At 40.6% G+C, this 11,479-nt stretch overlaps 3 protein-coding genes across 10 annotated transcripts in view; 2 read left to right on the top strand and 1 right to left on the bottom strand.

Moving 5' to 3' along the window:
- The first annotated feature begins 60 nt into the window (after positions 1-60).
- Positions 61-2,539, top strand: ermn (ermin). Of its 2 annotated transcripts, none has more exons than XM_077617517.1 (3): positions 61-312; positions 706-900; positions 1,174-2,539. In XM_077617517.1, the coding sequence occupies exons 1-3, from the start codon at positions 250-252 to the stop codon at positions 1,474-1,476; spliced, it is 561 nt and encodes a 186-aa protein (XP_077473643.1). In that variant the 5' UTR covers positions 61-249; the 3' UTR covers positions 1,477-2,539. The 2 variants fall into 2 exon arrangements, with proteins under 2 accessions (XP_077473643.1, XP_077473642.1); XM_077617516.1 differs by having other exon boundaries at positions 65-475; positions 1,172-2,539.
- galnt5 (polypeptide N-acetylgalactosaminyltransferase 5) lies at positions 1,993-7,176 on the bottom strand. Its single transcript, XM_077617515.1, has 10 exons — positions 5,891-7,176; positions 5,654-5,820; positions 5,446-5,565; positions 5,021-5,156; positions 4,687-4,806; positions 4,509-4,626; positions 3,971-4,300; positions 3,815-3,895; positions 3,418-3,570; positions 1,993-3,096 (listed from the first exon to the last, which is right to left on the bottom strand). The coding sequence occupies exons 1-10, from the start codon at positions 6,838-6,840 to the stop codon at positions 2,956-2,958; spliced, it is 2,316 nt and encodes a 771-aa protein (XP_077473641.1). The 5' UTR covers positions 6,841-7,176; the 3' UTR covers positions 1,993-2,955.
- Positions 7,177-7,632: 456 nt separating this feature from the next.
- Positions 7,633-11,479, top strand: part of LOC144086905 (uncharacterized) — a 72,393-nt gene continuing 68,546 nt past the window's right edge. For all 7 annotated transcript variants that reach the window (XM_077617082.1, XM_077617080.1, XM_077617084.1 and 4 more), the window contains exon 1: positions 7,633-7,744. The gene's annotated coding sequence lies outside the window, so the exon portion shown is untranslated. The remainder of the gene's footprint in view (positions 7,745-11,479) is intronic.

Below are 11,479 nucleotides of genomic sequence, written 5' to 3'. Positions count from 1 at the left end.
TTCTGCATGTTTGGAGCAACAAAGAGGCTTTGTTGCTGCTCACAACAAAACCTCTGTTCATTGTAGATCTAACGCTCACTAACAACTACATCGGGGAGAGGACTGCCAAGCTTGACCTTGCGCTACCAACTTCCAAGTGCTCCATGTACAATTTTCAAAAGGAGTAGACTTCAGTGCGTATTCATCGCCCAACGGCAAGCCACAGGATGTTAACTTTCTGAGTCGACGAGAGATCTAAACGTGCTCAAAATGGAGATGCAGGAGAGCCCAATGGATCACGAAGGGGAGGAGGAAGTCGTCATGGCGTCCCAGGTACTTGAGATCATTTGTGGATTTTCTCCAGAGTCAAAGATATGCAACTCGGAAGCAGAGGAGCGAGACGTGTGGTCAGTCGAGGAAGGAGACGACTCGGTGTTCTACAGTGACGAAGATCTCGTTGGGGAGCGCGCAGGGGCCCATGGATCTCAGGATTCAGGCACGTGCAGATGAAATTTTAACTGCAAAGCAGCTAGGGTTGCAAATAGGGGTGGAAAATGGCTAATGTTGGAGCTTTTGCATGCAATCTAATAGGAAATATTCACTGCATTTACAGGATTTATTTGGTCATTTTCTAAAAGTACTTAAGAAAACTGCCCCCCTCTATTAATCCGACCTTTTCCAATGGTGGGTTTTCAAGTTTGAAAATTTCTGGAATTTCCTGAACAGGTGGAGCCAATGTGGTCCAACAACCTTATGAGAGAAGTATGGAGACGGCTGGAAATGAAGCCGAAAATGCATGCCAAGGAATGCGTATTGGAGAACCTGAAGGAGATGACGAGTCTCAAGAGACGCCTGCAGAATTTGACTGTTCTCCTAAAGGCCAGCAAGAAACACCTCAGCAGAGTGAAAGCTCAGATGAAGGTAAATGCACATTCCACTTTCAAGAAAATCGACCTTTCTGTTATTTGCGACATGTGTTCTTCTGACAACTCTTGGCAAGATTAGACTGATTTTAGGTAGAAGTCAATATCAGCATGTTCCCATTGCTAAAACATCTAAACAGAATTGAGTTGATCTGATGAGGATATTACTATGAAGGAACAGATTCAGAACCTCATACGTTGGAAGTCAGACCTAGAAAACTGATACAATTAAAAACATCACCAGATATTCTCATTTCCTGACATGTAAGAGGATCCACCATCTGATCCGAAGAAGGGACAGGCAGCACCCTTTGAGACACCTGATGAGAACTTCCCAAACCAGCCAAGCTCCAGCTCCGAGTCGGATAAGGACGCCGACGTGATAGCGTCAGATCCCGTCCCAGGCTACTCTACTCTACCTATCCCAAAGAAGTCTTCCGACAACCTCGGAGGCGAGGAATCCTTCGACCACCTCACCGCAACCAAATACAGCTCCGTATCCTACCGGAAGATTCGGCGAGGTAACACACGCAAGAAGATTGAGGAGTTTGAGTATATCATGATGAATTTGTAATTAGGAAAAAAAAAACAGTGTAGGATGCAGAAAAAAGACCACTTTTCAACTAAATTTCACTCTTAGTGAGATCAATTGGCTATAATCAAAAGAATTTAATAGTTCCTCCACAAAATTACTTCATTCAATCCCAGCCATTTGAGTGATTTGCCTAATCTTTCAAGACTCACAAATTATAACTCACTTTGAAACTATAAGCACTAAAAGAAGGCCCTCTTATCTCACTTGACAAAATTTCCCACCAAAATTGCGTCAGACCCTTCTTACATGCTGTAAAACGTGCTTGATTAATGCAGAATACAATTTGAAAGCACTAAAAATTTGAATTATAGTTGATGGGGAAAAGTGGCAAAAACTGGAGAGAAAAAATTGTTGGAAAAATGTAAATCGCTTAAAAGATGTCACGCCAAGAGGCACTTAGAAAACCTTTGCCTGATGGACAACAAGAACAATTTGCAATAAACCTAAAAATAGATGATGCAAATGTGAAATAAAAACATTACTACTATTTAATCATCATCTTTAGTCATTTTATTAACACAATGTTCAAAACATTCCCTCTTTTTTCCCCTGGTCGTTATCAATTGCAGCAATGAGAGGCTTTAACTGTTTCAGGCAAGCAGCTCCCTCTAGTGACAAAAACACTTGTAGAAAGAAACCACTTCCACCACACAAATGAAACAGCATTGAAAACAACAAAAAGTGTCATTTAAACCACTTTTTTTAAAGTCACCTTGGCTCTTACACATCAAATACATTCCAAACAACTAGTCTTCAATAATCAATATCTGGCCCAAAATATTCACAGGATACAAACCGGATGCATAGTTAATTTTCAGTGCGTACATTACCTATGAAGCTTTTAGAAAAATATAAAAATTGTCCCACACAAGCATTTGGGTTCAAATTTAACAATGGACAATGGAGTTATTAGACAAGTTTGTGTAAAAAAAGTCTTGAAAACATTGCACATTGCCAGTCCCTGCTTTAATTTATATTGCTCGCAATGGTTGTCCATTCTTTGATCGCACTAGTAAACAATAAATAACCTTCTTTTCCACTACTCTCTGACATTTCTTCACACAAATAGGACAAATGCAGCAATTAGGAGGCCAGTTGGGCCAAGTGGTCACATTTTTAAGCTTAATAGTTCACTAATGTGGTTAGGTTGATCGCACTAATAGAGGGAAAGATACTAGTTTGACAGCCATTTTTCTGATTACCAAGAATATTCAATTGCACACTGTTCTAAAAAAGATGGACCTAAAGCTTGGTATTATCACTATTGGGCGGAAACCTCTTATGTCCATACGTGGTCAACACGACATTCTTTTGAAGGCACGTTCAAAACAAAACAACTAACTCTCCCCGGAAGATGTGTAGAGCGAGCTGTAAGGATACCGGCCAAAGACAGGTTAATAAAATCTCAAACGGTTTTGGTGCAAGCACTTTCTAGTGCACGTTTACCACAAGTACACGTTATTCGATGTAGTAGTTTGTGAACTCCCACTGCTGGAAGAGGTTATCTTTGGTACAGCGGGCGAGGCGGAGCCGTTTGTTTTGCTGATTTACTTCCAGGCACACTAGTTTGGAGGTGTTTTCAACAGTCAATTGATCGGGCTAGACAAAAAACAACAACAAAATAGCCACTTTATGAGTTTTGTTGACAGTTAACTCCCGATCATGAATGTACATTTTTAGCAGAAAATCAGTTACCGACCGGTACTCTAAATCAATAGAGTAATAACTATCAATAATAACAACAACAACAGCAAAACTATGAATACGATAGTTTTTTGTTTGACATTTTTGACTAGCAATCACCCAGTTGGGCTGGAAAGTCATGTCACCCGCCGAACCAAAATTGAAGTAGTGTGTATGTTACAATTTGCGAGACACAAACCTGTGCAGAGTATGCGACACACCCTAAATGCAACTTACCTGTTTTAACTTGGAGGACTTGTGCAGCCAGCGTAGTACGCTGAGGGTGGGGTCACATGGCTTTAAATGGATGGTGGTTTGAGCAATTAAAGGTGCGACACACATATCCTGCTGGCGGATCTGCATCATCCAAGTGTAGTTAAAGTGCTGATTCTGTAAAGTTGAAGAGAAAACACCAGGTAGTATTTTGGAGCAGGGCAGCAACATTTCAATGGGAATTAGTCATAAAAATGTAGATCACTTAAACAGGAATTTACCAAAGGTTAGTTTTGAAAATGTATGTTCATTTAAGAGAATTTTGATGCATCGTATAGTTTGCCATTTTGCATGGAACGAATTGAAAGCTCTATGTGATTTCTTCCCATAACATGTTCTGCAAAACAAAGTTAAAAGGTACCGGCTGGGCGAGATCACACGGCTCAAAGGAGAAACTTTGGTTCTGCACAGAAAGACATTTTCTGAATCCCCGATTGAAGATCTGCGCGAAATGGGAGAAACGTGTCAACTCAGAACTGAATTTTAATCCTGCAGATTGACAAACGGATGAACCTACCAGGCCCTCGGCTTTGAGTAACGGAGCGTCCAACTCTGGATACACGTTGTCCAGGTACCACTTGAAACTTTTGCATTCAAGCCTATTCCTCAGCTTGATCTGCTCAGTTAGGTTGCCCAAGTCCATCATTTTTTGATCCAGCAGATGAAGTTGGCCGTGACCGTAAAAAAGATCCTTGTACTCGTCCATCCATACTTCGGCCACCCTAGCCAGGTTGCGCTCCACAGTCTTGCGTCGGTCATTGGGAAATGTGTATGGGTTATGTTTGCGGAAAATATGTCCCACTCGGGAGCAGGGGATTATCTCGATTTTGCCCCCGCACATCCATATCTGTTAAAGCAGTGAATGCGAAGGTGTTAATATTCCACGGAAAACTCATTCAAATGTACCCGTATGATACCTTCGTGAAACGTAATGATATTATAACGGCAATTCGTGAATATGGAGCTGTCAATAAGACCAAAAATAGCCATTACAATTGCAACGAAAGAAAAAAAATACTCATGTCATGAGCATTTTCAACAAGGTTTGGCGCTACCTTGAAGGAAATTTCCATGTTTTCACCACCCCAGACTTCAAGTCCTGGATCATAGGCGCCAAGTTCATAGAAGTATTTTTTATCAATGGAGAAAAGGCCTCCAGCCATTACGGGACATCTGTAAGATGAAAAGGAATCAATATGAGCGATAGCCATGAAAAAAAGACTGAGAATCTACCTGATAGGATCAGCGATGGTCATATTGTTCTTCTTGACATAGTCGTTTGAAAGGGCATTCCAGGCAAACACTAAAGGCCAGTTGAAAATGCCCCTCTGGAAGTTGTCGACCAGCTTATAACTAAAAAAACAATGGAAAAGCAGCAAACAAAAATGGATTTTACATTATCAAACAAACTAACCTGGAGGGGAGGTATTTTTTTCTGTTGACTTGTGGTCACTATCCTTAGGTTTGACTGCACAAATTGGACTTTAAGTATTTATGACTTTAAAAAGTGGTGTCTTCAGCAAGAAATAAAATGGATATGACTTGACTAGGAGAAAAAAATGAAGACCTCATGTCCTGGTCGCTGATGACTTCGATGACCGGACACGGAACCGCCATGCGGTCCAGGTAAATGCGCTCTAGCAGAGGTTCCAGCCAGCCTACATTGCATTCAATGTGTGAATCCAGGAAGGTGAGGACGTCACCTGAGAGCAGAGCAAACATCCTGTTACCGCGACTTAAATTAACCCCATGAGAACTGCATGTAGGACTAATGAAGTTTTTTCACCAACAATGTGAATACAGTTAAAATTGGCAATAATTCCCTTATTCAACTCATTAATTGCCATTGACGGTGACAGATTTCCATCATTCACGAACAGCGTTTCCAGTTTACGTGGGTATCAAAGGCAGCAAATGAGATTAAAAATGGTTTGAAATGGCCATTGCCTAGTTTTTGCAAAATGCTATTAAGATCACAACGATTTACAGTACCTTTGGCAGCAGCTGCTCCAACCATCCGGGCCCTGATCAGACCTTGACGCTCCTTCAAGCGAATGATTTGGACCTTTGGGAAGTTAGCCATGTACTTGTCAAGATCATCCTTTAGGTAATCTGAAAGTAGCACGCATACCAATTATGAATGTAACTCTCCTAAATCCTAAAGATGGCCTTTTATGGAGACTGGAAATACTACTCTTACCTTTTTGGCTAAAGTCATCCACCAGGATGATCTCCTTGAGGAGATGCGGCGGCGATCGATTGAGGACGCTGTGAACGGAGCGCAGCAGGGTGGACCAGACTTCATCCACGAAGCAGAAGATCACACTGGTGGACGGCAGCTCGTCGTGGACCATGCTGTGGGCGCAACTGTCAGGAAAGGATTAAGCCACCTGAGACGTGTCCCATTTTTAGTGAGCGCAGAGTGGGCGTGGCTCACATCTCGGGCCTGGTGTCGGGAATGCCGCGGTCCAAAGGAATCTTCTCGCTCAAGTAGACGTTAAATTGGCCCTCGTCCCACATCTGCTCCGCCAGCGCCGCCTCCTCGCTGGGAACGGTCGCCGGCTGGCCGGACTGGCCGACGGCGTTGGGATCCCTTGGTGCGGCGGTCACGTCGAGTGAAAGAACCTGGTGGACCCCTCCCTTATTCAGTTGGACTGTTTCGGATTTTTTCACCTTCTCTCCAGCTCCTTTGTCCTCATTCATTGAAGTGTTTTGGTTTGTATCTTGAAGCTGAATTTTTTCAATGTGTTTCTCCTCCTTCATAGAAAGTTCTTCCTTCACAGCCTGGTGTTCAGCAACCCCTTTAACGTGTGTATTTTCAGGGGCCTTGACAGGTTTTATTATCTCCACGTCTTCGGGGGGATTCTTTACAGGTTTCATTATCGCCACGTCTTTGGGGTGTTTCTTTACCAAGTTATTTTTCAATCGTGGATCATCATCATCACCGATAAACAAATCCACAGCTACTTTACTGGCTACAGGTGGGGGTTGATCATCTCCAGGATTTTCTTGAAGGTTCTTTTTGTCCTGCACATTGTCCTTATTGTCCTTATTCTTAATCCGATGCACTCTGAAACGTGAAACTTCTCTGTCAGTCATCATGTATTCCTCTTCATAGGCATCCTCTATGGTTTTGGGAGTGTTGGTTTCGGGAGTGTTGGTTTTGGGAGGGTTGGTTTTGGGAGGGTTGCTTTTGGTCATGTTTTGGCGATTCTCGATGGCCCACTTCATCTTTTGGAATGCTCTTTGCTTCGTCAGTTTATTGTTGACGTCGCCAAGGGAGACCCGGATGACAGCGATGTCCACGATCACCCAAATGATAGAAGCCACAAACACGAACAGCAGGACCCTCCCACTGCCCCGCAGTTTTCTAAAACACTTTAACATCCTCAAATCGGCTTTGGGCTTAAAACGATCACCTTGATCGGATGACAATTGCGTACTGAATTCAGTTGTCTTTTCAACGGAAAGGTTAGCTGCCTTCGTGGCATGCTATAAATCTCAAAGCAGGCGGAACCGCAGCGATCTGCGAGGACTAAATCGCAGAAATATCGCAGTAGGGATGGGTTCTACATTACCGATCTGCTACCCGAAGTTATTTGGAGCCATGAACTTCTTTTTGCCCCACTCGCGCAACTGTTGTGTTCTGTCAAGTAGTCTCGCAAGTGGTTGGTTTACCACGTTCACACTCAGTGCAAAGCGCTGATTGGATAAAAATAGCCCAAAGGGATAGTCAAGCTACGAAGGGAGCAAACCGGAAAAAGGAGCGCCAGTTTACGCAATAAAAGTTTCCGAATATACTTTCTGATATTTAAAAAAATCAGATCGGGGTTTTAAAAATATTTTTATTTCTAAGTATGCACTGTCATTGCCGTTGATAGACGTTAAATCCGTTATGACTAATTGAATTGGCCTTGAAATAGATTTGACATGTATAACTGTCAATGGCAATGAATGAATTAGGAGCTACAAGCAGCAACATTATTCTGAGTTTGTAAATTCAAATATATATTTATGGGTTCTTGTGAAGGCCAGATGCAATAACATTTTCATTATCTGCAGCAAGCCGATAAAATTTGATCCACCGTTGCCTCCAAGTTTGGCCAAACCTGCAGCAGGGCAGCTTTTATATTATGAAGCATTTTCCTACGAAATGATAAGGGTTCTGATGAACCAAATTATCGCGAAAGTGGAAATATATGGCAACATTGTGGACTGTCAATCACTTCCGGGTTGCGAACAACGCGTGTTCTCATACCTGACGCGTGCGTGTCAGTCACTAAACTTTCTGGTAAGATCTGTTGCAAATTCTTTACACTTTATGAGCGTTAAAATCCGGTTTTTCTTGCAAGGTGAGGTCAATTAACTTGTGTTATCAAACAAACAAAGGAATGCAATGCTTAGTTTTAATTACGGGTGGCACAAACACAATGATTGCATTGAATGTACTTGGTAACAATTAATACAATCAACTGGTTTGACATGGTGAGGATTAACATTGTATTTATTTGAAAATAATATATTTATTTAATTGGATTGAATGCATTTGTTGTCATTACTCTACTATTAAAACACAGGTACAATGAGATAGCAGGATTGTTTGTCTAAAAGCATAAAAAAAGTTAAAAAATTGAAAAAACAAAAAGGATGCCAAATCTGAGCCAGGATGTTACCATGCCTAAAATAAATGAATGTTTTTTCTAGATATTTTGTGATGTATTGTTTGGAAGATGGGGAAAAAATAGGTATTTTTATTAAAAATAAACAAATAAATAAACAAAAGAAAATGCGGCCAGTGAGGGATACTAGCATCTGTAACTGCTTTATTTGCATCCTCAGTGGGGAAGAACAAAAAAACCCTAATATTTCAACTATTTTGACACCCACGTGCACACAGCATGCATATCGTGTATATGCAGGCACACGTGTACAATGCCATTTGTAACAGACATGTTAGTGCAGCCATTAGTCGGTGATTAGTGGAAATGGCCACAGGTTTTCCTCTTCATCAGGCAACCTCTCTGGGGATTCCCCTTGGCTCCGTGCACACTATTAAGCTCACCATGAGGAGGGAGAGCAGTGGCGTTTCCGTGGTGGCTGCCCTTAGCCGCGTCACACACGCTTTCATTAGAGTGTGTTCACCCGATGATTTGCCTCAGGACAACCCCCGGGCTTCTGTGCTTTCATGGTTTATTCAATGTATTCATGTATTCACAAAGTACACCAGATATGCAAACTGCTGATGGCATCATTAGGTAAATTTGGATTTGGTGTTAAATTGAAGGGGTTAAGGAGGCTGGGAGGAACACTTGCTCGCATCGAAGAGACACGCAAATGGACAGATTAGGATTACAACGAAATTAATTCAAGGGGTCGTGACCTCTGCCTGCATGGTTTGTAAACACGTGACTGGATTTTCTTTTTTTGGCCTGTCGGTTTCAAGCATTTACAACCATGAAGTGAAAATTGTGGGTATTTTAGCTAAAGATATTCATGCAGAAGGTGCAGTGTGAATGGGAAAAATGTTGCTTTATTTGAATATTGTTGGATAAGACAATAAAATGCATGAAGTGATGCAAAGCTAGCAAATGGTTGATTTTGTAGACTCGATAAAATTGACCTTTTGTGCATTTTGAGCATAAATTGTAATGAAAGCATGATGTAATTATGAGACAATATAAGATGACGACTTTTTGATGCTAAACTGAGGCAAAAGGTGAATTGACACGGACTTGTGTCAAATGAGCCAAATGTACGATACCTTTTGAACATGTTAATTAGGCCACGTAATTACATGTACAACATGCATCAGTTACACAAGGGTCATGCTTTGCTAACACAACACGTTTAAGTCTAACCCACTGACATTTTCTTCTCCAAATTATGCACATTCTGCCAATTAAATTCATTAGAGGATTCATTAAGAAATATGGCTCGGGGAGGCGGGTGTAATATTTAGTTATGTGATGTAATTTCCCTTCATTGTAAAACCCAATTTGTTTCATAATAGTTTCCAGCCAAACTGGGATGTATGCAATTTGTTTGCACTCTTAATGAAGTATGATTAGAATTAGTGAATGTACAGCTTGACAGATGGTCCCCCATCAGGCAGACCTTTGCACAATTAACTTTTAATCAATTACATGCCCCGTTGTTTCTGTTTGCGCTCAAAGTGAGAAAATATTCCTCGCCGTATGCGTGCAAGGGGCTGCCGAATACTTCCAATGAGCAATTATCCACAATTTGTGTCAATAACAGAGTGCAAAAACAACTTTGTGACTGTTAATTCCTGGCGGCCTACCTGCAAGTCGGCTCACTTATTTTTATTTTCAATTTTAATTGTCCTCTAATGGGCTCTAATGTCGTAAATGTCATAAATCGTTTACTCTGTCTTTGACTATGCAGCAGTGACATATTTAATAGATTCTCCCCTAACTCCCTTGATTGGTTCCCATACTAATATTTGAGCTGTTAAAAGCTGAAATTGGTCCACAGCCCCATCATTTACTACATGGCTAACAGGACACAAATATACACTCACTATCACATTAGTTGATATGAGCATTTCCCCACAAGATGGCGCTTTAGTTCTGTTTCTGTTTAAACCAAGGTAAAGTTTGCTCCATTATGGCAACATCAAGCAACCACATTTCTCAGTAAAGGGAGGGAAAAAGAGAAAACTTGAGTTTGTAAAACAAGGAACAGGTCATTTTCAAACTAGTGTCTAATGTCTTAACATAGTTTTTGCTATTTTTTACTAGGAGACACCTTGAACACTAATATTGCACTTACTCTAGATTTAAAATTGCATTTTTTGGGGGGTTGTAGCAGAGATATACAATGTTGTGGTTGGCAAGTGGCAACATAACATTAACAAGACAAAAAATGTCTCAGAAAAAGACATACTTTATGCTAATCATTATTATAGAATAAATATGTATGCTGACGTTATTGTTTTATGTTACACTTTAAAGGTCCCTCAGGATATAGATTCTACAGTCAGTTTCCAAACTGAATGGCCCTAAAATTTAGTTCAATTTAAACAAGAGCTCATCACAATCTAATAAAGCACTTGTACAAAATTTTAATTTATTTTAGTACCCCTATATTGTATACAGATTGGATATGTGCATGGCAAAATACATTTTAGAAGGTCAATTCCTGATACCAAAATCAATTTGATGGTTACCTTATATTCAAATTTCTTGGATGGTGATTTTTTTGTTTTGTTCCTGTAACGATCTAAATTAAAATGATGACTCAATGGTAGGAATCTATAAAATATTTGACTTGCTATTTTTGGATTAAAATATTGAAAGTGAGTAAGATTTGGTGGTTATTTCTGGAATATAGCTGCAGCTTTATAGTATATGGTGGTATGGTATCCACTACAATACCTATAAAATATACTTTCACTTTATGAATGGGTTGTATGATTTATATGTATACATATATAAATGTAAAGTTGTATACATTCTTTGTCACGATAAGGATTTAACTCATAACGTGCACTTGTCTTATTTGTACTAAGAGAATGTTTTACACAGTAAGCAAAATTGCCACCCTGTTTAAGACATCCGCAGCCTTTGTCAGTTTCCTTTCAGGTGACATAAAGGTGATACTAATTTGGCTCCCACCGGACACGACTTAATGTCCAACATAAAAAATAACTACATAATTTGTCTCCATCCAGAAGGCTGACTTGGCATGGACAGCAGCAAGCCTAAATGTCACCCTATAATGAGTTCTGGCCAAAGGTACACAGTTAGGACAGTGCCCGCTGGCACCTGGGATGCCCACTGGCTAGCGTTTTAGCCCACAGCCATTTGGACAAGCCCACTTTGCTCTGTGGATGCTGTCTTGCATGATTTGCATCTAAACACTCACCAAAAAGTTTCTTCGTTGTAAAGTTTTGATTCACAGCGTCGCCGCCGAAGATAATACACCAGAGAACATTTAGTTTTATTTCTGTGAGATAAAGGCAAGCGCGCTGGTGATGAAATATGAAATTATGGATGTAGGTGTC

Source organism: Stigmatopora argus, chromosome 13 (genome assembly GCF_051989625.1).
Source record: "Stigmatopora argus isolate UIUO_Sarg chromosome 13, RoL_Sarg_1.0, whole genome shotgun sequence".
Taxonomy (NCBI): Eukaryota; Metazoa; Chordata; class Actinopteri; order Syngnathiformes; family Syngnathidae; genus Stigmatopora; species Stigmatopora argus.
This window is presented reverse-complemented; position numbering and strand designations above follow the sequence as displayed.